The sequence below is a fragment of the Siphateles boraxobius genome, unplaced genomic scaffold, assembly GCF_051911475.1.
Source record: "Siphateles boraxobius isolate OS27281-9 unplaced genomic scaffold, OSU_SipBor_1 9, whole genome shotgun sequence".
NCBI classification, from domain to species: domain Eukaryota; kingdom Metazoa; phylum Chordata; class Actinopteri; order Cypriniformes; family Leuciscidae; genus Siphateles; species Siphateles boraxobius.
Window position 1 is genome coordinate 19,498,681 of NW_027509219.1, and position 27,802 is coordinate 19,526,482.

At 38.9% G+C, this 27,802-nt stretch overlaps 3 protein-coding genes across 5 annotated transcripts in view; 1 reads left to right on the plus strand and 2 right to left on the minus strand.

Moving 5' to 3' along the window:
* Nucleotides 1-887: 887 nt before the first annotated feature.
* inka2 (inka box actin regulator 2) lies at nucleotides 888-6,116 on the minus strand. Its single transcript, XM_077223340.1, has 2 exons — nucleotides 5,920-6,116; nucleotides 888-1,876 (listed from the first exon to the last, which is right to left on the minus strand). The coding sequence occupies exons 1-2, from the start codon at nucleotides 5,989-5,991 to the stop codon at nucleotides 995-997; spliced, it is 954 nt and encodes a 317-aa protein (XP_077079455.1). The 5' UTR covers nucleotides 5,992-6,116; the 3' UTR covers nucleotides 888-994.
* Nucleotides 6,117-7,544: 1,428 nt separating this feature from the next.
* Nucleotides 7,545-14,765, plus strand: ddx20 (DEAD (Asp-Glu-Ala-Asp) box polypeptide 20). The gene is made up of 11 exons (XM_077223333.1): nucleotides 7,545-7,774; nucleotides 7,980-8,074; nucleotides 8,326-8,494; nucleotides 10,129-10,252; nucleotides 10,346-10,488; nucleotides 10,600-10,738; nucleotides 11,087-11,145; nucleotides 12,478-12,560; nucleotides 12,659-12,764; nucleotides 13,129-13,230; nucleotides 13,594-14,765. The coding sequence occupies exons 1-11, from the start codon at nucleotides 7,582-7,584 to the stop codon at nucleotides 14,661-14,663; spliced, it is 2,283 nt and encodes a 760-aa protein (XP_077079448.1). The 5' UTR covers nucleotides 7,545-7,581; the 3' UTR covers nucleotides 14,664-14,765.
* Nucleotides 14,766-23,976: 9,211 nt separating this feature from the next.
* kcnd3 (potassium voltage-gated channel, Shal-related subfamily, member 3) overlaps nucleotides 23,977-27,802 on the minus strand; it is a 148,644-nt gene continuing 144,818 nt past the window's right edge. For all 3 annotated transcript variants that reach the window (XM_077223332.1, XM_077223331.1, XM_077223330.1), the window contains 2 exons: nucleotides 27,204-27,448; nucleotides 23,977-26,718 (listed from right to left, as the gene is read on the minus strand). In XM_077223332.1, coding sequence (XP_077079447.1) covers nucleotides 26,514-26,718; nucleotides 27,204-27,448 — 450 coding nt within the window. In that variant the 3' untranslated portion in view covers nucleotides 23,977-26,513. The remainder of the gene's footprint in view (nucleotides 26,719-27,203; nucleotides 27,449-27,802) is intronic.

A 27,802-nucleotide genomic window follows, 5' to 3' on the forward strand; every position in this document is an offset into this window, starting at 1 on the left:
CGACATGTATAAAATAGTTTCAAGAACAGGTATATAGATTATTGCAGGACCCAGATCCATGTGTTATATATAGAGAGAAGAGAACATGGTGTAGATAAAAAGACAGGCATTAGCATTTTTTTTCATTTTGCATAGCAATTTAGCATCATTGCATAGTTTTTTTGTCCCGAACAAAACAGCTCTATGCTTGCAAAGCTTTTTTTATGCAAGACAGTTATGAAAAAATGCACCAATAAGGACTTTTTCATAGAGTGATTGACAGTTAGACATCCTCTTAAACCTAAACACAAGGAAACAAACAGCAACAGAAACAGGATAGTCTCTCAAGGGACCTCATAGAAACAGTAGCTTATGACTTAATATTTTTCTGTTTACTTTGCTTTGATACTCACGTCTCCAACACACACACACACACACACACAAATCCCAGAACTGTTTACCTAACATATCTTTGGAATTAATTGTTGAGTGCAACTCCTCTCACTTGAGGGAGAAGGACTATCTTACCTTAACACCTTTTTTTTTAATTACTCAGAAACTCATGAGCCCTTCAAGTTGAGTCAGAAATATCATAATTATGAGTCACATGAATAACTGAGCAGACATATTTACAAGTGAGAAACTGAATTCTAGATGATACATGAGATGCCGAGTTGTGGCGGTGGAAGGGCTGTGTCAATTTGACAAAATCATGGAAACAAATATACAATAGAGGTATTATATAGCTATCTATTCTATATAGTGAGATCAGAGAGCGGAAAGCAGATTTAAAAGTTTGCTTTACATTTAGTTATACAATGAATAAATAAGTGATAAAATGAATGAATTTTGAATTCAAAAGTTGCTATTCGGGTTTATTGTTTACAGTAATATTTTTTTTTGCGTTCTTTAGACTACTTAGTTTTGCTTTTACATCAATTATGATTATAAAGTATTTTTTGGGACTGTGTAATCGTGTGTGTAATTCTCTTCCATATAGAATTATATGAGTCATTTAAACCCACATAGCTGAGCTGTAATCATACACAGGTGGATGCTTCTCTTCAATCTCCGCCCATCCCCTGTCTATCAAACCCTCTGAGCCCTGATAGGCCACACCCTCTTGTGGAGTGGGCATGGTTTTCTTCTTCAATCCTCTTGATCTCCCCCAGAATGGCTTGCCGACATCTGATTTTGGCTTTCTGTATGTGATCTTTGGTTGTTTACGGACGTCCATCCCTTCGCTTTCATGGTGGTGCCGTGGTCGAACGCGCCGTAGGACCCGTTTAAACATGCTAGTGGTTAGTGATATTTTCCTGGAGAGATCTTGAGAGTGACTGCTAGATGATGACTCCAAAAGAGTGTCTTTGAGACTCGAGTCATTCTGCTCCTCACCTACAGTCTGGCCTCCAACATCCGGCAGATCCAGCCAATTCCCGACCAAATCAGCGAAAACATTGTCTCCCAACACCAATGGCTGTCTGTTTCTGCTGTGGTTCATCAGTGAGGCTGTCCAATCGCTGGAGTCGTCAAAATCGTAAGCGGAGAAATGGCTGTCGGTTGTGTCTTCCTGAGAGGAAAAAGAGGAAGAAGTGCTTAGACTTCCTCTGTGAACCTTCCTGGGTTCGTGTAACCTTGGAATATGGCGGTTCTCAGCTGGAGAGCTAGTGAGGAACAAAGATGTTTCCATGGTAAGCTCAGTCTTGAAACATTCCTGTGAAAGAATTTCTTCTGGATTCAGTGTTCGGTTCAGGTGAGTTTTTCTTGAACTGTGACTTATCTGATTTTTCTCCAGCACAGTTTGGACCTGCAAGAGTTTGAGCTCCTGGAGAGCACCGGTCACAGAATTCATCTGAGCGTGGAGACCCTCATCATCTGACTGCTGCCACAAAGAATCCTATAATGGGAAAGGGAAGAAAGCAAGAGCAAAATTACTACGACTTAATGAAGCAAAAATACATTAAATCTGTTGTGACTCATGAATAACACTGACTTCACAGTAATTATCAAAAATCAATATCACACCAAACTGTCTGCAATTTCTGCCCAGTGTGGCATCACTGATACCTGGCTCAGCATCTGCTGAAGAGAATCCCAATGTTTTTTTTTCCTTGCCACAATAGCACTTGAATTGCTTACTGGGAGCATTGAGGAATTATTTTCTGTAAAGCTGCTTTGATACACTACAGTTCTAAAGTTTGTATTCAGTTTTTTTCCAGCAAGGATTAATTAAATATTAAAGACTTACATTGTTATTATAAAAATCTATTTAAAATAAATGCAGTTCCTTTGAGCTTTCTATTCATCAAAAAAAGTATCAGTTTCCACAAACATATTAAGCACCACAACTGTTTTCAACATTGATAATAATAGAAAATGTGTTTAAAAATAGCAGGATTTTTAAAAAAAATTAAAATAAAGTTATTTTAAATTGTAATAAATGTACAATATTACTGTTTTACTGTATTTTTGATCAAATAACGCTATGTACAAGAGATGTAAGCATAAATCCCCGATGAAAATTAAGGATAAAAATGTTTGGATAAAATAATAGTAATTATTTTTTATTGCATTTTTATTGTGTTTATTTTTTGGGGGACAAATGTGAATATATGTTAAAGTGATTTTGACGGAAAGGCATAATGTATGTCTTTAAAGATCGTTAATCTAAAAATGAAGACTAAAAAATTCTGGCAACATTTTTTTTATATATATACGTATATATATATTTGATTTTCCATACTGTATGCATTCCATTCTTTGTTTAGTTGTATTAATTGATTTAAATTATTACTTAAATACATTTAAACAAATTTCATTAAAATGCCCTAAAACACCCTTTTTCTTCTTTCACCAAATAAAACGCGTAATCTTACCTTCGCAGCCTTTCCTTCTCTCGTCTCACTCCCTGTTTTCTGTTCCTTCTCTGCCTTACAAGTGTGATCGATCACCAGTCAGTCTGAGCACAGCAGCACTACTGATGCTATTCTACAGCAACATTGCATCCCAAGGCATGATGGGAGATGTAGGAGCTAACAGGCATGTGGGTGAAATGACTAGACTGTGAGTCATGAACAGCTGAGGCATGTATTTTACTGAGTTGGTCATAAATGCAGGTGTGAGGAAACATAGAGCTTATCTTGTATTTGACCTGAAACATTTCCATTAAATCTAATTTAGATATTCAAATAGGATGTTATATAGCCTATATAGACCGCTGGTTATGTGGGCAGTAGAGCCATTAAAGGGTTAGTTCACCCAAAAATGAAAATTCTGTCAGTATTTACTCACCTTCATGTTGTTCCAACCCCGTAAGACCTTCGACCTTCAAACGACGAGAATACTTTATGTGCGCATAAACAAACAAAAATAACGACTTTATAACTATTCTTTTCCTTCTCGCTGGGCCTCGAGTCAGTTCACTAGTGTAACAGCGTAAGCTTCTGTTGTTGTACGTCCGCACACGCATCACCCACATGACCAGCGTCGGCTAATAGTGAGCCTACGTGTGACGTAGCTCTACGCAATCACACTAAGTTAACTGACTAGAGGCCCGCAGAGAAGGAAATGAATAGTTGAAATAAAGTCGTTATTTTTGTTTGTTTTTGCGCACAAAAAGTATTCTCGTCATTTGATAAACTTAAGATTGAGCCACTGTAGTCACTTGGACTATTTTAACGATGTCTTGAATGACTTTTCGGGGCTGTCAAGTTTCAATTCCAGAAGAAGCCTATGGAGGAGTATGGAGGAGTGAGACAGCTCTCAGATTTCATCAAAAATATCTTAATTCGTGTTCCGAAGATGAACGAAGATCTTACGGGGTTGGAACAACATGAGGGTGAATAATTACTGACAGAATTTTCATTTTTGGGTGAACTATCCCTTTAAGGTAATTATAAATGTCACTTTTATATTATAAATTCAGTTTGTAAAGTTTACAGAGTTTATTAATTGTTATAATCACTTTTACGTGCATAAGCCCTGTTTGCTAGTTATGGCATGTTCGGTGTTTCACCAGATTTAGCCGTAGGTCCTTTTTCTCATTGTGTGATGTCACTGGCCTCTCCTGTGTCAGGTTTCAATAGAGTGCCGAAGTTATGACGTCACTTTGTAGGCCAAAACAAGGAAGTGAGTTAGCATTTTAGCACTTCCGGTTCCCTCGCCCTAAAGTCTATGGGTTTTTTTAATGGGTTTTTGCTAAATCGCCTGAAATAAGGTCTGTGGTTAACAAAGCCTCTAAATATTTTCACGTTTTGATCTATGACATAAAACACACTAGTTTTAACCTGCTTGTGGTCTTTTAAACTTTATTGTGTCTGCTTGTGGTTTTCTAAACTTTAAATAGGCTTCAAAATGTATACATTATGGTTTAACTTGTAAAGATTATCTTGATAGACAAAACGTGTAAGGGTCACAAATCTTTGTTGAACACAGATCTTATTTTTTGCGATTTTCCAAGTCTCTCGGAAAAATAATCGAGGGAACCCATGCGCCGCTAATCCCCGAGTTGTCCTACAAAGTGACGTCATAACTTCGGCACTCTATTGGGATGTGCCCAGACATTGGGATGTGCCCAGACAGATAGCAGCATTAATCAGACAAGACTGACAACACCAACAAATGATTGATGGTTGTGAGTAACATCCTTTCAGCCCTGTTTCCTCATCTAGAAAGCATCTTCTCTAATTCATCTTTCTCTTTATTTTCAGTCGCTATCATACATAAAGGTTATTTAAATTAACATAAACAAATAGATTAATAAATAGGCTAAATAATGAAAATGAATCAAATAAAATTTGTTTGAGAGCTGACAAAAAAAGTGGATATCTTCTTATCTAACTTTGAGGAGAACGCCGGAGCTGATCAATGTGTGTGGCAGCGTGGCAGGACGTAGCTGAGAAAGTGAATTTTTTTATTATGCGTCTGGATAACTTACATGTGGAGACTGAAATAAGTTTTCACTTCATCCCTTAATAGGAAAAAAATAACAAGCCCAAAAGATGCATATAGTATAATCCGTGTATCATTCGTTCAGTCGTGTTTTGATTTAATATTGAAAGTAGAAAAATGAGAAAACAGTTCCTTTTTTGTTTTTCATTTTTTCCAAAGAAACGAAAAACAAGAATTCAGCTTGATTTTCGTTCTGAGGTAGAAAAATGAATAAACAGCTTGAATATTCGATTTCTACACGTGGGCGACAATGAAACGCCCCAATTACTCTGATTTGTCAGCCAAAGATCAAACTGTTCTGTCATCAGTCCTTCCTCGGTAGCGCACAGCAGAATAAGAGTCCTCCGCTGCTGATGATGTGCGGATTCTTAACTCCATTTTATCTTTTTCTCATCAAACAACCAGACTACCGAATGGCTCGACACAACCCGTACCGGGGAAGAGCCTACATGTAGTAGCCTTATTGCAGCTTTGCATATGGATGCACACAGTGCATTTAAAATATTTCAACATCTCATGAAATTGATCTGTAGTGTTATAATACTACTGGGTAAGCACTTTTTCCCCCAGTGATGGAGGTTTAAATCTGAAGCAGCAATCTTGGGCCACAGAGCTAAAAAACGATTTTCTGTTGTGTGACAGACAGGCAGCATAAAATCAGCACTCACATTTTAAATCATTACAAACGGGGGAGTACCAGCCAATCAGCGGCCTCATTTTCAAATAACTGCTTCCAATCAGGTGGTTGGTTGCATTTTATGTGTTTCTCTCGAGCACACTCAGCACAGCAAAGCATCAACGCAGAGGGGTGAAGAACTGCGTCTGAGAAACGCGCATAATTTGTTTTAATAAAAACAAATATAAACGCGGTCTCATAACAAATATTATCCACCCATATCTGAGAAGATTCGTGTAGTAAAAACACACGTGCTGTAAGTAAAAGTAACGTTAGATGAAGAAAGAGGGAGAAGTAGATCAGGCAAGTCTCACCAGTTCATGTTTTAGACGCCGAAGGTTAACGTTACTGTCCTTGTCGCCGAGTTCCGCTCTCTTTTCACCCATGATGAGTTACAAAATTAAAATAATGTAAAAACTAAACGCAGGTTGATTAATTAAAACTCCATCTAATTCATGTCACTACCCCCTGAGAGACCGTTAAAATAATCTTTGGTTTTCCCCGCGTTGGTTTTGGTCAGTCGTGCGGTATGAACAGCGCTGCTACTATAATATTCCTCCTTTCTAACGTCTGACACACTTCTGATTATAGTTACATATTCAGATGACATTACAGCCTCTGCGCACAGGCGAAGGAGCACCCGGTACTACAGTCAAGGCACTGAAGTATGTGTGGTGGTGATTTGAAAGGGAAAGTTCCTGAAAAGGATTAACTAACGGTTGTCCGTCAACAAAACAGGTCGTGCTTTCACACCAGCGGTCAGTTCATGATGAATGGAGGGTTCATGCATAACAATAGAGCAACAATAGTACAGCTTTAACTCTCTGATAGATTGGATGTTAGAGGGGGGTTGAGCCTTATCCATTTTGTAAACTTTTTATTTCAGTTCAATCTATCATATATTTATATTTCGCATGTAGTAGCCTAACTCTATCTATCTATCTATCTATCTATCTATCTATCTATCTATCTATCTATCTATCTATCTATCTATCTATCTATCTATCTATCTATCTATCTATCTATCTATTTTTGAGAAGGGCCCTGTGGCCTGCAGAACAGGTTTTCAAGCAGAATTTTATCTTTAAACTTGCTGGACTTGAAGACGATTTGTGGCAGGGGACTATCTGATTGTAGTCTACAGTCTGAAATTCTGGGTTATTACAGGGATGTGTATGATCCCTTTGCTTTTTTCTGTTAAATACCAACGAACTTCAATGTAACCGGGATGATCTCACCTTAATCAAATACACTAATGACTTGGTTTTCATTTCTTGTCAAACAGACATAAATTGTTCAACCTATTTTTTGAGTATATTAAAAGTCTTGTACAATTGTTTGACAACAGTAATCTACAATTGAACATTGAAAAGACAAAGGAATTATTCTGTGGGAGTCAAAATACGCCTCCCATATGAACAAGTTACTATATAAAAGGTGTAAAGGATTTTATATATTTAGGTTAGGTATAATTATTGATGACAACAAGCTCTCATTCCAAGAAAATGTGTTTATTTATGCAGATTGTATTCATTTGTTTTAATCATATTTCTAAAAGAGATACATATGTGCAACATGTTTTATTGTATATAATGTGGTTGTGCAGTGTTGTCTGATGTATGTTTTTATGCCAGTGTTAAAAATGATGTTCTGTCCAGTAAATCTGAACAGTCAAGCAAAAAAAGTCAAACAAACAAACATTTATTCGATGTTATATTTTTTCAAAGTTTGCTTTAAATGGAATTTCATTTTTAATTTTGTAAACATGTACTTTAAATCTAAATTCAATTCTATCTCCATATAGAATTTTATTTTATTTTATTTGTTAATGTCAAGCATGTGTGTTTGTCGCCCTCTGCAGCATGTTGGTGGTATTTTAAGCTGCGGTTCTGTTAATGTACGCAAGGAGGCGCAGTAATTCTCTGCTCAACTCATATATTCAGCGCCGAAGAACAGAATTTAGTCGCAATATAAACATGGCGACATCCAAGAAAGCAGCGCATGAGCTGCAATCCAGAACTCGGACAGATGATGTTCTAAATAACGGCGGTGTCGAGTTCAGCTCTTTACTCCTCTCAAAACCCGTCCTTGAGGGTTTATCTGCCTCTGGCTTTCAAAGACCGTCCCCCATCCAGCTGAAGGCAATTCCGCTGGGAAGATGTGGACTCGGTACGAGGCCTGATAAAACTCGAAACAATACCAAAACAAGCCTAAACCTACTTTTATGTCATTAATAATTACATACCAAAACTGTCTGCTCTTTGGTGTAATATGTAGTATATGATTGAGTGTAGTTTATCAATAAAATGATATGCCTGTCTTTTCATTCACCATTTGAAGGAAACAATGGTTATTGATGTTTTCTTCTATTCAGACCTTATTGTTCAAGCCAAATCTGGCACAGGAAAAACCTGTGTGTTCACCACCATCGCTCTGGACTCTCTTATACTGGAAAACACAACCACACAGGTATTAATCTGAGAAAATTTTCTGATATTTTACTAAATGTATTGTATTACTAATTTATGTTCTGTCCTATAATAATTGTTTATATATATATATATATATATATATATATATATATATATATATATACACACACACACACATAGACAGTACGGAGATCGTAAAGACTTTTAACATCTCAAGTAAAATATAAGCACCCAAAACACAAATGTGTGCCTGTTTCGTGATGATGCAGCCTTCTCTTGTCCCATCAGGTGCTGGTTCTAGCCCCCACTCGGGAGATTGCAGTGCAGATTCATGCTGTTGTCATGGCTATAGGCAGCGCTATGGAGGGCTTGCAGTGCCACGTGTTCATTGGTGGCCGACCTGTCAGTCAAGATAAACTGCACCTGAAGAAATGCCACATTGCCATTGGATCACCAGGTTTGAGCTCGTAAAAAAAAAAAAAAGATATGTTAAGGCTGGAATACACTACTTTTGCTCAGATTTTTGCCCTGATTTGCAGTCTGGATAAGTCAATAATAGTTGCCGAAAGTCTGCCAGTCAATCAGAGTTGACAGATTTCACAGAAAAGCTTAATGTGTGATGGGCACAGACTCTGTTTTAGCTTCAGACTATGGTTCCATTCCAGTCGGTAGATATCAAAACAAGTTTGATATTTTGAGCCGATTTTAGAACACATAAGAGTATGACGCGTCGCTACTGAACCCAAAGCTGTCCTCTATCTTCTAGTGTTGCAATAAAAAATAATGCAAGTACAATAACAATACAAAAGTAAATTAACAGCGCACGCATAAGAAAATTACCCTCAATATTTGACATTAGCACAGATAAAACAACTGACAGCACCACTGCCCACCCAGGACCGCATCCAGATGTGCTTGGCTCATTTTATTTTTTTGAGACTCAACACAGAGTCTCTACAACAACTACTGCCATCATCTCCTGCACATCCATGTTTGTTTCATCTGTCATGCGTCTCATAGTGTGTGAGTTTCTGTGTGTGTTTGTTGTGTTCAGAACGATTTGAAGGTCTGGTAGAGTGTGATCCTCCTTCGTTTAGTGTATGATGCCCAGTTTTTCTCTAGAACCATTTACAAAGTTGGCAAGCCTAGTGTTTTAAACTCTGTTCAGATTTTAAAAGTAATGTAGTGTAGGCTATTCCAGCCTTTAGTCGGAATACAATTATAACTAACTTTGTTTAGATTAGCTTAGATGTCTTTGTTCATGTCTGACGAAACATGAAAATATCTTTCCAAGATATTTCAGTAAACAAAAACTCCCGACAATATAAGCTGTGGAAAATAAGTGATCTAGGAGCCTTATACACCTTTTAACAGTGGATGCCATGGAAAACACTGTAAGTCTCAGCTTCGCTTTCAGTCTTGTCATGGCACTGCTCTAATAAGGTCTATAAACTGCTGCATTTTCATTTCATGCCGACTTCTCTATGGCAGAATCATCTTAATATGAACAATTCTTGCATGTATGTTTATTTTTATGCCCTTTTTTTTACCTCAATTTTCAATCAAATTGTCAGTACTCAATCTTCCGTTGATAGTGACAGACTTCTGTCTGGTGATGTATGCTGGAGTTCTCCAATCATTTAGTCCGCTCAAACCCCGCCCCTTTCTTACTATCTACTGCAAGCACGCATTCACATCTGCCTCCATCCTCGACAACCGATGGATTGAACCAAGGGCTGCTCTATTTTTTTCCCTTTCTTTTTTTTTGATATTCCCTTTCACTCAAATGTACACCACAATACGGAAGAAAATATCTATCACTACTTCCCTTTCATTGCTACTTTAAGCAAAAAAAAAAAAAGTACTTTTACATAAATTCTCAACTTAAAATTTTTAATAAAATTACTTGTGAAGTCAGATGCTATTAAAAGATGTGTTAATAAATAATTGTAAAACAAAGTGTGAGATTTCTCATCTTGGGTAATTGTCTGGAATGCTATTTAACCTTGTAAGTAAAGCTTTCTCTAATAGCGAGTGTGTTTGGTTTAGATGTTTTTAGGCAGTATTGATGAAGTGGTGTTGTATTTGTAGGTCGTATTAAGCAGCTAATTGAGATGGAAGCCCTCATTACGTCCTCTGTTCGCTTGTTTGTTTTGGATGAGGCTGATAAACTGCTGGAGGACGAAATCAGCAGCAGCTTTCAGGAGCAGATCAAGTAAGAGTTGAATATGTGCATTTTATTCAGAGACTGTTCTGTGTTGTAATTCAACAGGTTGGAGTTAACTGATCTTTTTGTTTTCTGTGTTAGCTGGATATTCTCCTCTCTACCAGCAAATAAACAAATGTTGGCCCTTTCTGCCACCTACCCAGAATCTTTAGCACAACATCTGTCAAGATACATGAGAGAGCCAACATTTGTGCGACTGAACCCAACAGACCCTGGACTCCTTGGTCAGTCTGCAGCTTTCTGATTTGTTTCTTTTGTTTAAATATCCTTTTAATTGTGGATTGAAACCGTTTGTGCATGATAACAGGATCGTTCTTGTGTACTCTCTCCCCCAGGATTAAAACAGTACTATAAGATTGTTCCATCGCATTCATTGCCTCATAAAATCTTTGAGGAGAAGGTTCAAAGTCTTCTCGAACTTTTCAGCAAAATCCCATTTAACCAAGCGCTGGTGTTTTCAAACCTCCATACCAGGCAAGAGCTGTTTCCCCACACCTTTACAATTACTTTCATTACTCTGAAAACATTCTAATGCCTGTGATGAGTAAAGGTACAGTCACAGTAAAACCATGCAGCTTTGTGTTGGTCAGCACAACGAAATCAGTGACCAACTTGAATATGAGCGAAATCTGCATAAGGGACCTTTTTTGCATTTGTGCAAAACTTCCAAAAATGCAGAATTCTATTAAAATGAAGCAAAATTTCACTGAAATGGGACTGCATCTTAACAGATGTTACAGCGCTTCTGCAACTTCTATTTCCAAAAGTGTTGTGATCTTTACTGAAAGTAATGAAAGCCTGATTTGAGCTGTTGTTCTGCAGAGCTCAGCACCTGGCTGATATCCTCTCCTCCAAAGGTTTGCCTGCGGTCTGCATCTCAGGTGAGTTTCACCTTGGGTCTCTTTCAAAAATTGTCTATTGAACATGCTTTTACTTTTACGGCGGCTTCCTAACTGTTCGATGAATGATTTGTAGTCATGAGGATGTTTGATACATTGCTTCACAAAGCTTTAATATCTTCATGAACCCTTTGTTTCAAATTCAATTAGTGCTTTATATTATACTGTTTTTAAGCTTTTTGAAATGTCAGGGGTTTGATACTGTATAGGTTTGATCTCAAGTCAACTAACTAGTATTAAATGTATGGTTGTAACTGATCTTGATTCGGTTTTGTAATTGAAGTTCATAAAGTTTAATAGAATTTGCGCGCCCACCTCCCATGCCAGAGACCCCAGTTCGAATCCGGTTTGAAGCGGGTCAAGTAGGACCGGTTACATTTGGTGCCGTGACCCTGATGGGAATGAGGTTTAGGGAGGTGAGTGTAATGGATGTAGGCCAGTTAGAGCTGTGTGTGTAAACCCTGCTCCCAATGATTTGCCTATGTCTATTAAACCTTTGACAAAATCATAGTGGAACATTCTGATCTGTGTTGGCGCTGCCACTGAGCCAGAGAGAGCAGTTGTCATGTACATTGTTATTTCTGTTCAAAATATTCAAATAATCACAGACGAACTGAGATAAGTTTATATTTCAAATATAAACACTGATGTCTATGGTAGCGATCAAAATAGAGTAATGAGTTATGCCACTAGGTGGCGACAAGTGATTGTTAAAAATGTATTTGTCATTGAATCATTCATTCAAGAGATTAGTTCAAAAACACTGTGGTGAAGTATTTATGAGCGAGTCATTGAATCATTGAATCATTCATTCAAACTGACCCCCCCCCCCCCCCAAATAATTCATTCATATTAATGAAATAGACTGCAGAAATAAATATTTTGTCAGAGCCTCTAGTAAATTTACATGTTTATTGTTTAGGTGTCTGTTAAGAATCGTGGGAGAATCATGATCTCTATTTGAAACAAAAAAATGTGATTCTCAATTTATAGAAAAGCAGCACAGTGAAACGCAAAAACATTTTTTTTGTTGAATGGCCCCTTCAGATACACAATTTATTTCAATACTCTAATTGTACATACTCTTAGCATAAAATTAACAGCCCACAGAAATTGAGGGGAAAAATATATACTTTTCAGTGTTGATTTTCAGGGTATTTCTAATTTTATAACAACAGGTTTCTTCACACACATTCACTAGGATTTGGATTCAGAATGATTTTAGAAAGAACTTAGAAGGTGGGCATGTAAATGTATGAAAGCCATTATTAATGGTTATTATGTTTAAACCCTTTGTGTTTGTTTTGCATGTAGGTGGTTTAAGTCAAGACCAGAGGTTAGAGGCGATGTGGAAGCTGAAGCAGTATCAGTGTCGAGTTTTAATATCCACCGATCTGGTGAGGATTTCAACCTATTATAACACCTACACTGAAAAACATCCCATGTTTAATACCAAAGTAACATTTCCTCTCTTATAAATCTGTCTCTTCCACAGACGTCACGTGGTATTGATGCTGAGAAGGTGAACTTGGTGATTAATCTGGATGTTCCTCAGGACTGGGAGACCTACATGCACCGCATTGGTCGTGCTGGACGATTTGGTGTGTCCAATTATTAAACAATTAAGCACCTATATATGTGAAGCCACAATCTCTGTGGTTTTAATTAATGTGAGTCTTGGACATTTACATGAGAGTGCTTAATCAGAGATCTGTTCTGAGACAGTCTGGCAGGGGTCAGAGTCTGAAAGGGCAACTACAGCAATCAGTTGCATAATTAGCTGCTAAAACAAACGATCAAGAGCTTTTTAATGACCGCAGCTCTCCAGAATCAGAATTCATAATTGAAACCTGAACGTGATGATGTTGTGGATGAACTCACTCTTCATTCTCATCAGCATTTTAGAAATGGACACGATCAGCACTGTCTTTCCTTTGACCGTGACCTCAGTCTATTGCGTTTCAGGCACTCTAGGGGTTGCTGTGACTTACTGTTGCCATGGTGAAGAGGAGAACAAGATGATGGCCATTGCTCAGAAATGCTCTCTGAATCTCACTCATTTACCAGGTATAGAGAAAGTAAAACTTTATAAAGTCATCTATCATTTAAGGAATTTTCCAGGTTCAGTGGAAGTTAAGGTCAATCAACAGACAAAAAAATAAATCACTTTTTGCATTAATGTAACGTAACTTAACACAACACCATCAAAATAAAAAAACGACTCTTATGAAATTATAAGCTTTCCTTCTTTTAGTCCCCTAATAATTGCTGTATATTTTTCTTAGAACAATTTAAATGTTTTGTGGCAATCAGCATTATGCCACAAATGCTGTTGATAACTTGTATGGAACCTGGAATATTCCTTAAACTTAAAGTGAAGGCTGTGAAACGTGTTCAAATTAGAGTTCATAAATTGCGTGTCTTTCACAGATCCAATCCCTCCAGGGATCATGGAAGAGACTTGTGACTGGGATGTGATCATTGAACCTCCTTCAAAACCCACTCTCAAAATTCCTAACATTCCCAAACCAGAAAAAAAGAAACAAGCTAAATCTGAACAGACAACATCTAAACCCTCCAGAGAGACTCACATCTCTGCTGTCATCACAGAACGGGCCACGGGTGATAAATCCTACTGTGGAACTGAAACCAAGGCTAAAAATCCCTCTCCTAAACCTAAGAGGCAAAAACCATCTGCTACAAACATACAACATGACTCAACTCCTACTCAGAGACAGCAGAATGACACCCTTCCCAGAATTCCTCCACTGTCCTCCTTTAAGTTGCAGGCACGAAAGTTTATGACCTTCAACGAAGCTGTGGCAGATTATGAGATCTTCATAACAGAAGGTCTGGGAAGATCTGTCGAAGTCATTCACCAGTATGACGATTTCAACAGGAGTCGAGATGCAGTTAATGGACTGCATAACGGCCATGATGATGAGGAGGCTTATAAATCAGATATTGTAAAAACATCACAGCCCTATCAAGATCTTCCTCCACCCCAGGAGGTTTCTGATCAGAAGACTGCTTCCGTGTCATCTGATGATTCCTCTTCAGAGTCAGAGATGGAGGTTGAAAGTGAATCAAGCTCTTCTGTCCCCAACAGCTCTTCACATCACACACTTGCTCTTCCAGACAAAAGAGTCTCACATGTACACAATCGTCCAGAATCAAATGAATCCTCTTTACCTTCAGCCAGAGTGTCACAACAGTCCAGCAGAAACAAGCAAAGGCAATGTAAACCTCAATCCCAGAATCCCCCTCCCCAGAAACGCAGATCAACCTCCAAATCCAGCAGAAAGGCTGCCTCTGCAGGACGGAAGTGGAGAAAGGACGAGACTGATGAACTGGAAGAGGAAGTGGCCGGACAGGATTATTGGAGTTCATACAGAGCCTGGGCAGAATATTACAATTCATATTATCACCATTCACCCTATAACTGGATGACTGCATTTTATATGAATTGTGTATACATGAATGAAATGATGAAGCACTAAAAGTTGTTGGTATTATCATGTATATGGATTTTGGCCTGTGTACTGTTTCCATTTGCATCGTGTACATATTCATGTAGTTCTCTAATAAAAATGAATTCTTAAGATGTGCGATCAAATCATTGTAAATATAGTTAACTAACTGCAGTTGTATTGACATATTTAAAACTAACATTATGATTGAGAACAATGTAGTTTTTGCACATGGATTTATAAAACTTGTGTTTTTAGCTTCAATCAGAGAAGCCACTCCTACTAATCTGAATATCCTACATGATTTTGGGACTGATTAGCAGCTATAAACAAGTGCTCTCCAAATCAAAGACCCCCAGAGTAAGCTAAGAGACTGAGTAAAAATACAAGATTAAACCGCTAAATGACCGCTAAAAGTTCCAGTCTACTTTTAGACATGCACTTGCAAACTTCCCTAAGCACTTCCCCTGGGGGAATCCCTGCCGCCATTTTGAAGTGCGTTCCACTTCGTGAAGTGGACGAGGGAAGTTTATATGGATAGACACTCGTTCCCTCGATTTTGACCGAGGGAGCGAGTCTACTTCATATGTACACTTCAGGCAGTTCCATATACCACAATGCAACACGATTGTGACGTCACCGCCGATCTCATCTAATCACCACCACCACAAACACCTCTATTATATATTAATTAGATTTTTTTTTATGTAAAACAACCCAAACACACCTTTATACATTTGGATGCTGCATTAAACAAATTCTTAAAGGGAAAAAAATTGTAAATAATAAATCAACTCCATAGCTGATTCCAAGTTATCAAGGGCTTAGGACGTTCCAGTTCAGCCCATTGCAGTTTCCGCCAGAAGTGGACACTCGTGCAACGTGAGCAATGACGCACATCCGAGTGAACAAGACGGAGGGAAGTTAGTGAGTGAAGGGCATGACAATTTGGACTGGAACGCAGCCCTTGTGTTTAGCATCACAGCCTCAGTATGTGGCTCCCTGTATTTCAGTAGTCATATATTTCAATAATAAATTACGTTTTATATGCATGTGCTGGTCATATAATTAGAATATCATCAAAAAGTTGATTTGTTTCAGTAATTCCATTCAAAAAGTGAAATTTGGATATTATATTCATTTATTACACACAGACTGATACATTTCAAATGTTTATTTCATTTAATTGGGATGAATAAAACTGACAACTAATGAACATCCCAAATTCAGTATCTCCGGAAATTAGAATATTACTTAAGACCAATACAAAAAAAGGATTTTTAGAAAAGTTGGCCAACTGAAAAGTATGAACATGAAAAGTATGAGCATGTACAGCACTCAATACTTAGTTGGGGTTGCTTTTGCCTGAATTACTGCAGCAATGCGGTGTGGCATGGAGTCGATCAGTCTGTGGCACTGCTCAGGTGTTATGAGAGCCCAGGTTGCTCTGATAGTGGCCTTCAGCTCTTCTGCATTGTTGGGTCTGGCGTATCGCATCTTCCTCTTCACAATACCCCATAGATTTTCTATAGGGTTAAGGTCAGGCGAGTTTGCTGGCCAATTAAGAACAGGGATACCATGGTCCTTAAACCAGGTACTGGTAGCTTTGGCACTGTGTGCAGGTGCCAAGTCCTGTTGGAAAATGAAATCTGCATCTCCATAAAGTTGGTCAGCAGCAGGAAGCATGAAGTGCTCTAAAACTTCCTGGTAGACGGCTACGTTGACCTTGGACCTCAGAAAACACAGTGGACCAACACCAGCAGATGAAATGGCACCCCAAACCATCACTGACTGTGGAAACTTTACACTGGACTTCAAGCTATGTGGATTCTGTGCCTCTCCTCTCTTCCTCCAGACTCTGGGACCTTGATTTCCAAAGGAAATGCAAAATTTACTTTAATCAGAGAACATAACTTTGGACCACTCAGCAACAGTCCGGTCCTTTTTGTCTTTAGCACAGGCGAGACGCTTCTGACGCTGTGTCTTGTTCAATAGTGGCTTGACACAAGGAATGCGACAGCTGAAACCCATATGTTGCATACGTCTGTGCGTTGTGGTTCTTAAAGTACTGACCCCAGCTGCAGGCCACTCTTTGTGAATCTCCCCCACATTTTTGAATGGGTTTTGTTTCACAATCCTCTCCAGGGTGCGGTTATTGCTATTGCTTTTACACTTTTTTCTACCACATAAACCATAAACCGTTGCGCTTTTCTAAGCGTTTAAAATTGATGACTATATTGTATGGCGGAATACCATAACAAGTGCTTTTGAGCACTTCGACTTGGCGCAATAATATCTTCACTCGTGAAAAGTCCTCTTACCGGCTCCCGCTTCCTCTCGTTGTATTGACGGAAATGTCAGAGGGAGAGGAAGCGGGAGCCGGTAAGAGGACTTTGTCACCAGCCCAGGTCAAGTTACACTACTCGAGTAACTGTGTTTACATAGGGAAAACGTGGAAGTGTTTGGTCGCTTCTCTGCTTGGCCCATATTTAGTGCATGGGCTAAGCTAAGTGCTAACATAGTTTTGCGGCAATACAGAGCGATATAGTGCACGCACTGAGACGAGAGAGGTATGTATCAACTCGTCTTAGTTAAGGGAATAACATAGTTTAATAAGAAAAACTGGTGGAGTATCCCTTTAACCTCAGCGTGGTTTGATGCATGAACCTTTAGTGTGTGAATAACTGTTTTTTTTAATTTGTTTTCTTTCTTTTGTAACTTGATTTCAATGTCAAATGTTATCTTATTATTTGGAAATTATACTGTTAATTGTGTTTTTGTTACAGGAGCCAAGGCTTTGGGGCAGGCCACTCATAGGCCCTCGTGTGCAGTGGTGGGATTCTGTCACGGAGTGCTGTGCTTGACCTTATTGGTGTGCGTGTGTCGTGGTGAGATCGGTGCACAGGGTGGTACAGGAGCCTTGTGCTCATTAAGCTAGTTGTTTCTGCCATTGATAAGCCTCGGCTCCTTCTCGTGTTTGGGGTATTTAATATATGTGATAACCTGGTCCTTCAGTCGTTTAATGTGTTTTTTTAGATTACTGATTGATGATTGAAATAAAACTTTTTGTACTTTTGGTATCCACGTCTCAGACCCTCCTTCGATAACCACACTCCTGTGTCCTTTTTCGTAGGTGGTTAAATAATAGTAATATTAATATTTCCCTGTTTAACAGGGTGGCGTAGTCAGCTACATGGGTAGAGGGAGTGCTCGCCCCTCTCCTCGTCCCGCTACACAAGTATATGTTGACTTATATTAATTTGTTGCTTTGCTTTGCCTGTTTTTGATGTGCACGATGTCTACTTCCATTTAAAGGCCTTTTAGTAGCCTAAAGCGAACACTAAAAAAGTTGATAAAGTCAAGTAATTTTATTTATAGCGCTTTTTACGATACAGATTGTTTCAAAGCAATTTTACAGTGATAACAGGAAAATAATGCGACACAGTTTGTGTCTAGAAGAAAACAGCGTCATAGTCCAGTTTAAGTAAGTTCAGCGAAAAAAAAAAGGTCATTCATTTATAGTCGATCTGGAGAAAACCGTGATGTCATACTCCTGCTCAGTTCAGTTCTCATGGTGTCAATGCAGGCAGATCACTAATATTGTTGAATATTAAATTAAATGTCCCCAAGTAAGCAAGCCAAAGGCAACAAAATATTACAAAGTGCTTAACATATCAGTAGTAGCCTATATGAAGCTTTTGATTGGCTCTCGTTTGAATTTGCAGCGCACATTGCTGTTGAAAGATTTAGGCTACAACCTGTCAGAGTGATTATGGTGAGTGAAAAAAATGCATTCCAGTGCTGGAAATGTAAAATAATTTCATCCAGAAATTAGACAAGGGCACAAATATAGCTGACAGTTCAGTTCAAAATATGTTTGCCAGCTATGAAAATGCTATCAAACATAGAGTAGTTCAATGTTCTCCTCGTACTGTGATGAATGTTAACCATAGAGATGTTAACCTTAAGAGCCACTAGTGGACAAATCTCTCAATTTGTTTGTCCCGTTTTGACTATCAAAACAGAGTGGTCATTGAATCTAAACAAGATTTTAGGTGGAATATAGCCTACCTTTATTTAAAAAAGAACAAAACATGCATTTTATGGGGAAGAGGGGAGTCTGTTTGGTTTGTGAGTTTGAAACTAGAATCTATTTTTGCTTCTGTTGGTGAGAAATCAATATTAGGCCTTACATGGTATAATGTTTTCCCTTCACACACACACACAAAAAGAATAGTATGCAGATAGGGTTAGGGTTACCTGTAACTTGCTGAGGAAAGCAGGTGAAAGCGAGGATGTGCAGGATTTTTAATAAAGTAACACAAACAGATAAAACAGAACTCAAGGAACAAAGCCACGAGGATCACAGAAACAAAAGCCACCAATACATGTACAACAACTGACAAAGTAACAAGTGAAACACAAGGGCTATAAATACACAGGGGCAAAGCAAGCTTAACTAGGAAATGAGGAAACAAGATACAACCGGGGAGACAAATCAACATGAAAAACTACAAAACTTGGCACAAGACAGGAAATGACAAAAGTACACAGGACAAGGGGAACATAAGACAGGAATCATGACAGAGCCCCCCCTTTATTGGATTTTTTCTTTAGTGGATTCCAGACACTCCACAAAAAAATAAAGGTCTATGAGGTTGATGGAGCAGAGGTGGAACGGGGGTGCGATGGAGGGCCAGTGCCCTGGAATGGAAGAGGGCCTGGAGACTGAGGCAGAGCAGGTTGCCAGGGTGGAGCATGCAGTGCAGGCGGCCAGGGCGGAGCAGGCTGAGCAGGCGGTCGGGGTGGAGCAGACCTGGCAGGTATCCAGGGCGGAGCATGAGTCCAGAGCGGAGCAGACTGAACAGGCGTCCAGAGCGGAGCCAACGCTTCAGAAGGCCAGGGGGGATCCGACGCTTCAGGGGCAGAGGCAGCCATCTTGTCTGAAGACACCGGCGTAGACACAGGTGTAGAGGCGGCCATCTTGTCTGAAGACACAGGCGTGGTGGTAGCGGCCATCTTGTCCCAAGACACAGGCATAGTGGCGGTAGCCATCTTGTCCCAAGACACAGGCGTGGCGGCGGTGGCCATCTTGTCTGAGGACTCTGGAACGGCGGCGACCGTCTTGGTCAAGGGTTCACTGACTGGAGACGATGTGGGTACTGCCCACACACTCAAAATCGCCATGGCGACTATGATGAGTGATGTCTTTTCCAGAACACTTAGGCTTGGCAGGCATGACGTGACGAATTGCAGGCTCAGCAGGCATGACGTGAAGAGGCTTTGGTGTGGCGGCCATGATGGGGCGAGACACTGGAAGGACGGCCATGACGGCACGAGGCTCCGCTTCGCCTACAGTGAAGGAAGATCCACACAGTAACAGGGCAAAGTCCAACTACTGTGCCAGGTTCAAGCTGGGACCTCCCCCGGCATCAGCTGAACTGAACCGAGGAAAAAATGACAAATGAGTCAAAAACAACCACCGTAATTATGGTCATTAGTGTGAGCCCTGAGCCTGGTGACAGGCAGCCAACTTTTTAACATCAGGACACGAGGATGTCAGCTTGAGCCGGAGTAAACCTGAGGTAACCAAACTGGGACGGCTGCGGTACTTCGTCTGCATGTGCAAAGCTTAGGTGCTCCTTTAGCCGGGATGGTTTCATTGCCTTGTTAGAGAAAACCTGCTGGCAAAGCAGGCACATCGGGAGCTGGATGTTCGTGGGTGAGGGAATAAAGCCATATCTAATGTACTCAACACTATACTGTTTGCACTTCTTGTTTTCCGCCATGCAGTTTGAATGGTTTTTAATATCAAAATTGTTTTAGCCTAACTATTTGTGCTTGTGTGCATTTTGATTGGACACATTACTCTTAAACCGCGAAACTTGTGTACATTTTGATTGGACACATTTATCTTATCTTAAACCGCGAAGCAGAGTTCGGAGTCTGCTGTCAGTCGTCAGCGGCATTCACTCTGACAGCTGCCGGCTGCGGCATTTGTTTTTAGGTGTTGCTATGGAGATCATTTGCTGGTAACTAGCCGGACAAGTCTGAGTGGGCTACTAGCAACATTTAAATATTAATTCATTAATTTGCCCCCGTTGAGAAACGCTACCCTAAAAAAACGCGTTTCGTTACTATGTTGCTCTTCGTGCAAGGAAGCAAGTGTCACGGTATACTATTCTCTGGTTCCTTCTCGTCTCGTGTTTATGTTGTTGTATGAATGCACGTGCGTAGTGGGCGTGAGTGTGATGTCATTACCTGATCCGCTCCAGCTGATCATCATATCACCACCAGCTGCAGTCCATTTCCTCACCCTATTTATACTCACCGGTTTTTGTCCTCTTTGTCAGATCGTTGTTTGATGTCTCCTGTGTCGGTGTTCCAGTCCTGTCATCCCGCTCGTCCGGTGTTCGTGTTCTTCGTGGATTGTCGTTTCGTTGTGGATTATCGTTTGGGTTGTGTGGATTCCGTCTTCTGTGTTTCACCACTTCACGGTTCCTGTCATCACTCCTGGCCATCGAAGTCCCTGCGCCATCATTCCACGCCCGTGTCATTGTTTTTGTCATTAATAAATTGAGTTACTTGCTATTGCTTCCTGTGTTCTGTTCCCCGCCATGACAGCAAGCTTAGTTCAGCGAATAAAACACTGACACAATGAAGTAATAATATTATTCGCAATAACATATAGTTTTACTGAATAATTAAGTAAACATAATTTCTTAATTTATCCTTGTAAAGAAACCTCAGTGCTGAACTGGCTACTCTCTGCTGTCTCAGACGATGACATATTTTCCTGTCGGCCACCGTAACTCTTGTTGGTTGCAATTCGTAACCTCACCACTAGATGCCGCTAAAAATCACACACTGCAGCTTTAACTAGGAAATGAGGAAACAAGATACACCTTGGGGAGATAAATCAACATGAAAAAATACGAAAGACTACAAAACTTGGCACAAGACAGGAAATGACAAAAGTAAACACAAGACAAGGGGAACACAAGACAGGAATCATGACATTACCCTTTTTTTCTAAGAAGAAAAACATCATGTTTTTTACTACAGTATTATGAACTGTGTTTTTTTCTAAAATATTACTAAATGTAACTAGGCCTATCTCTGTTTTTAGAGGTTAAATGTTTGAAAATAATTAACAATTGAAAACATTTGTTTGGAAATTTAGAAGTAATAAAAAAGTAATCAACTTATTATATACTTATTACTTATTACGCACTTATTACATTTTAAATAGGGTAACTTGTAATCTGTAACCCATTACATTTCCAATAACATTCCCAACACTGTGTGTGTGAGTCAGTTGGTCATTATTGCAAAATAAACACAGACAGGTAGATAATTACGCTTCTGAAGCAGACTGAGTGTTCTTGGAGGTTGTTTTTCTTCTCACGACATAATTCCAACTAAAAGTAATATTTATTTGTTTGTTTGTTGGTGTAGCCTATTAATTCATTAATATAGTAAGTAAGTAGCAGTATAAAAAGCGGAATGATTTTGACTTTGTACTTCAAGACCCCGGACTTTGGTTCATGTCTCATATTTGCTCATGCTAATTGTTGCTTATGGAATACACTTGAAAATAAAGGTCACTTAGGATGAGATGGGGGAAATAAGAGGGGGGTGGGGGAATCGCACCTGCCGCAGGGAATCAGCACGCAGCACCAAGCATATAGCTGGTGCGGTGTGTATTCTGAGTCTCTGACCCCAGCAGTCCTCGAGCTGGGCAAGAAGAGGCTGGATGGCCGTGTGGCAAAGAGGTTTGGCTACGTCATCATCACGGGCACTGTCTTCTGGGCTCCACTGTTTATTATCCTCGTGCTGAACTGCAGTGAGGACTGTAGACAGAATCAAGTGAGAACTCACTTTATTTCGAAAATGAATGAAATGTTTATGGATAGCCTAAGTAGTTCAGTTGTGCATGCACATTTTGATTTTTTAAAAAAAAGTTTTGACTGATATTGTTAATATAATTTACATTAAGATTTTTTTTACATTAGAATAATGCAAGCTTTTACACATTTGGGATGTTTGTTTTCTTTAAATATGACTACAAAAAAATCATTTTGTTAAGAAACAGACAGGTGCGTTCACAACTCCACAAACTACTCCCGAACACACTTGAATCACAGCCTGCTGATCAACCGGAGAAATTAAAGTGATGGGCCTCCTTGATTGGAAACTTTCCTAAACGCTCTGTTTTTTTCATGTTGAGGGTGATTCATTTAATATGCTATTATTTAACTGGCCTATTTACATTAAAGTGAGAAGTGTCATGATAAAACTTATATTTGAATGTACATGTACTACTGATATGTTAAACACTACATAATATTTGTGGCTTTTTATCAACTTTTTAAGTGTTAATCAAAGGTAAGGTAACATGACATGCTCTTAAAGGGATAGTTCACCCAAAAATGACAAGTCTGTCATTTACTCATCTTTATGTCCTGTATAACTTTCTAATCTTCTGTGTAACATAAGATATTTCGCGAAATATCTCTCTCTCTCTTTTTTTATCCATAGAATGGAAGTCAAAAAAACTGTATGGTTACCAACATTTTTAAAAATGTCTTCTTTTTAATTTACAGAGGAAAGTCATACAGGCTTGGAACAATTTGAGGGAGAGAAATGAATGACCACATTTGCATTTTGGGGGGAACTGTCCGTTTAAGGCTTTATCACTTTAAAAACACAATCATGTAAATCATATGTAAACAACAATTAATCTGCTATTAATCCATAAAGCACACTGTAAACTAAATTGCAAAATGTTAGTCAGTATATAGGTAAACATAAATAGATTTAGACGAAAACATTATTGCATATGGTCTTGGTTTTTACTAATGGGGTTTCTCAAGTCCACAGATTTACCAACCCATAATGTATTATGTCCAGAATAAGATGCAATTTTATTGTTACTGTTGTTTTTCTCTACCTAAATAAACAAAAATGCACCTAAATGGCTCATATCCATGAGCTGCATGTGGCTAATGAGATGAAAAGAGACAATTGGAATTGTAGCAATTCATATTGTGTTTTAAATGATGGACGATATTTTCATATAGAATGATTTATTGTAAGAAGCATATATTTTTGAAGTGCTCAGATAAATTTTAAGATGATTTAAGATGGAGTCTGAAAGAGTTGGATTTATTTTTCAGCAGCAGCTTGTTTCCTGCATCCTGACTGATGTAATATCTATTAGTTGTAATGTCATATCTATACTTAATTTCAGCTCCAAAATATTTTTATGTGATTTCATCATTAAACTGCTGTCAGATCACGGTTCAGAATTGTCAGAGGAACTGAATAAACAGCAGATGGATTTGTGGCAGATACAATTCATTTATCAGGCGTTTCACAACTGTGACACAAGACAAGATCATAAATAATATTTAACATTGGACAGTGAACAGGAGTCTGCTGAATAGAACAACATGACTATCTCAAAAAAACAAAAACAAAAAACAAAGCGAAGAGAGTAAAAGAGTTAAACAAGCACAGACACACAGAGGAAGAAAGAAGACCCTTAACAGGTATGCAGATGCGCACATAGAGATCTCAACTAGGTAATATATTTAAAACAACCAGTTCTGTCATTTGAATGGACTGCACAAATGAATGATTACAAAGCTGTAGGATTCTAGATTTACTTCTATTACATTGATGGTTTTGTAGTGTCCCCTGCTGGGCTGAATGTAAAGACAAAGCAAAAGAAAGTAAATCGAACACATTACTGCTCGCCATTGATCACAGGTGATCCAATACTCAACATTTATTATCTTAAACTTTAGAATATATTGGCCACACCTTCCCTTCTGATTAATTAAACATTAGATCATTTCCATATTTCCCATCTATTATGTACACTTAGGCTATGTAAATCACAAAGGGACCAAACATCATTTGGGACCATAAAAAGAGGATCATTAGAGCTTTGTTATGGATTGTATGTACAACAAACAGGAAAGTCACATGTACACATGGGACATCAAAGAACATTTTGATAAGAGTTTCACAAGAATGGTGTGGGCCGGATACCCTGATATTCCTAAATATCACAATGTGCTTTTTCCCTGTAATACTGCGGTCATGTCCAACAAATTACAACTCTTTTCACGTTTGTGTAACTGGACATCCGCTTCAGCTTTAAAATTCAAGTATAGGTTATTTATCTGTTATGCAATTATTAAATCAGATTTTTCTTCTTCTGGAAAATATGGCTTATTCTATCTAAAAGGGGGCCAAAACGAAGATTAAAAGTGATAATAATGTGTGTGTTGAATTGCACTGAACATTAAAACACCAAAGTGGCCCTGGAGCAATAACGTCCTGAGGGGAGGGGGGTCACTTCCTATGTATGCTGGTGTAAGAGGCACAAGTGAGTGGTGTTTAAAGGGGATGGTTGGGATTTAGAGTCCTGGGATGGGGATTATGATACAAAAAGCAGAGCTCAGGGGGACATGTGGTTGATTGCTGGCAGTTTGAGAATAGGATTGGGAATTGTAAACAACACAGACGAAACGGTCTTTCCACATGACAACAAATTTGAACTATCTCATTGGCAGTGCCATTCTCCTGAGCATGGCTGACAATAAAGACAGACAGAAAAGGAGGGAGTTTGGAAGGAGAGAAAAGAGGTGGAGAATATCTCTAATTGGTTTGTACGGTTGACGGTTTCTCCTCTCACAGCAATGTATGACTGAAAATCTAGAGGTAACGAAAACATTCACTGTTAATGAAAAAAACACAAACATCAAAAGTTTCCTACCCATGTAGTTTTACACAAACTAGACAATTTTTTTTAAATACCCATTGAGCGATAATGACAATAACACTTAGATCAGAACAACTACGGGAAGCAGGTCAGCAGTGGACAGAGAAAAGGGGCGGGGCATACATAAAAGGGCGGGGCGGACGAAAAGGGGCGGGGTAGGCAGCTGCTCTGGTTTCGCCAAAACAATGGCTAAATATTACAAAATAGTCTATCAACAATATTCACAGTTAAACCAAGGCTTGATACACATATAGTCACAAAATCTCAGCGACGCCTTGTGCTTGTAGTCACAGAGTTTTTAAAAACACTTTCATGATTCTTTCTCTCTTTTTTTTGGTTCTATATTACATAGTAATGTTTGATAGGTCACAGCTAACGTTACAAAGTCGGCTCAACGTTTTGGACTCGTGGAGAGACAGTGGCTTAAAGAAGAAGGAAACTCTCTTCCCCCTGAGAGGCACAAACTGTGTGAGAGGCTGAAAGTTTGAGGGACGCTTTAGTAATTCACACACGCACACATACACGCGGGGCAGAAACATTCAAGTTAGACCTAACTCTGAACAAATATTCCAAAAATAAAAACCTAGCATGGTCTAAGAAACACTGTCACCCTCATATAGTCTCACTCAGACTTGCTCTTATCCTTTAGGAATTACTCTAGATCAAAACAACATTAGTGGGATATAAAGCCGAGGCTTTGAGAGGCTGTCTGCGATGTTGGAACAGATTAACGGACAGATAATAAACAAACAAGACTTTCGGATGAAAACAAAACGCTTGACCTCTTGCCTCCATCTCTAGTCAAAATATTAATCTTTTTCAACGATTTAAAAAACAGTATGACCCGACAGTAAACTAAGAGGAAAAAGGAGAAATGTTTTATGCACAGTGACACTGCAGTGACACCCTCATCTTTATCAGTCCTGATGGAGAGTGTTTGAATACTCATGGTCGTCCTTTCTCTCTCAATTACACAGATGAATCAATGTTGTTCTATTTCTTTTAGAGAGTCTGAGTCAGTGCACTCCTTCTCCCACTAGGGGGCAAGCTACTCATCAGTTTCTCTTCCTGAGTTCTGTTTTCTCCTACAGAGCAGAGATTTTCACCACATCAGAGCCCAGGTTCGGACGAGCCGGAACATCGGGGTTCGGAGGGGGCGGAGCGTCGGGATTGGCTCGAGAGTTGTTTGAGGGAGGGGTTGGGATACTGATGATTGCCGTGGTAACCAGTCCACTGCTCTTGCAGTTCAGACTTCCTGATTCATCCGACATCAGATTGAGGCTGGAACGACTGAGAGAGAGAAAGAGACAGAGGTCTTAGAACTCTTTTCACACCCTCACTTGTTTATTTAATTACTCTACTAAGGCTACGTTTATAGATAGCATACTTCCTAAACACACAAATTAATACAATTATTGTTTTTTTAACTTATTTGACAGAATTTAGATCTTGCTTGGAAATGACACAAAATATTGACTTTTTTACCCTCACGTTCTATTGAAATATATATACACCTACTTGTAATGTTTGGGGTCCCGTGAGACCCTAATAATACTGTTAAAATGGGTTATGTTTGTTTTTATTTGTTTAAATTGTCATAGATTTTACATTTAGTAATTCATATTTTTATAATGGATTTGCATAGTTGTGAGAGGGTGACCAATCAAATCTAAAGCATTTAAAAAGTATTTAAGTCCCCATGAAATTAAAATTGACAAATCTTATTTTTTTTTATACAATATTGTAGTATTTATTGTAAATGATTTATGATTTACCTGGTGTTGAGTGGTTGCTGTTCCCCACAATGGATGTGTAAGGCGCTAAGCTCCTGTAGGTTGTGCGTGTGTGAGTGTGTGTGTGTGGCATTGAGAGCCTGCATGTTCTTCTTGGTTCTCCGAGAGCAGCAGGTGCCCGTGACGCCCTCTTCACTGGAGAGAGATGGACTCTGCGATGGGAAGTTCTGCAGGGCTGTCTGCAGGTACCCCTGTTCATACAGACGCTCGTCCACAAACTCATGATTCTGTTCACAGAAACATAAAGATTATTTCCCTGAGTTCATTGGATTCGAATGTTTTATTTACATAAGCCTTTTTTTTGTAATTGACTTTACTTCAAATGTGCATGGTCCATTTTAACTCGTGACAAATGAGAGCAAATCAGAATCAAATCAACTCTTTCGTTATTATGTCAGTTATACATTGCATACAAGATTGAGGATGTAATTAAATGCATCGGTAAAATTGAATATTATGTGGTTAATATTGTAGGGCGGCCACAGAACTTGGTTTGATTGGGTTGGGGAGGATTGAAGTTGTGATATTATTAGTTAAAACATTTTTTTCCTGTCCCCGTCTCGATTACGCCACTACTAGGT

Coding starts and splice junctions, on each gene's coding strand:
- inka2 (XM_077223340.1), bottom strand. CDS start 5,991: ATGGGTGAAAAGAGAGCGGAACTCGGCGACAAGGACAGTAACGTTAAC. Junction 1,877..5,919: donor GGCGTCTAAAACATGAACTG/GTGAGACTTGCC, acceptor TTCCCATTATAG/GATTCTTTGTGGCAGCAGTC.
- ddx20 (XM_077223333.1), top strand. CDS start 7,582: ATGGCGACATCCAAGAAAGCAGCGCATGAGCTGCAATCCAGAACTCGG. Junction 8,075..8,325: donor TGGAAAACACAACCACACAG/GTATTAATCTGA, acceptor TTGTCCCATCAG/GTGCTGGTTCTAGCCCCCAC. Junction 12,561..12,658: donor TTTTAATATCCACCGATCTG/GTGAGGATTTCA, acceptor TCTCTTCCACAG/ACGTCACGTGGTATTGATGC.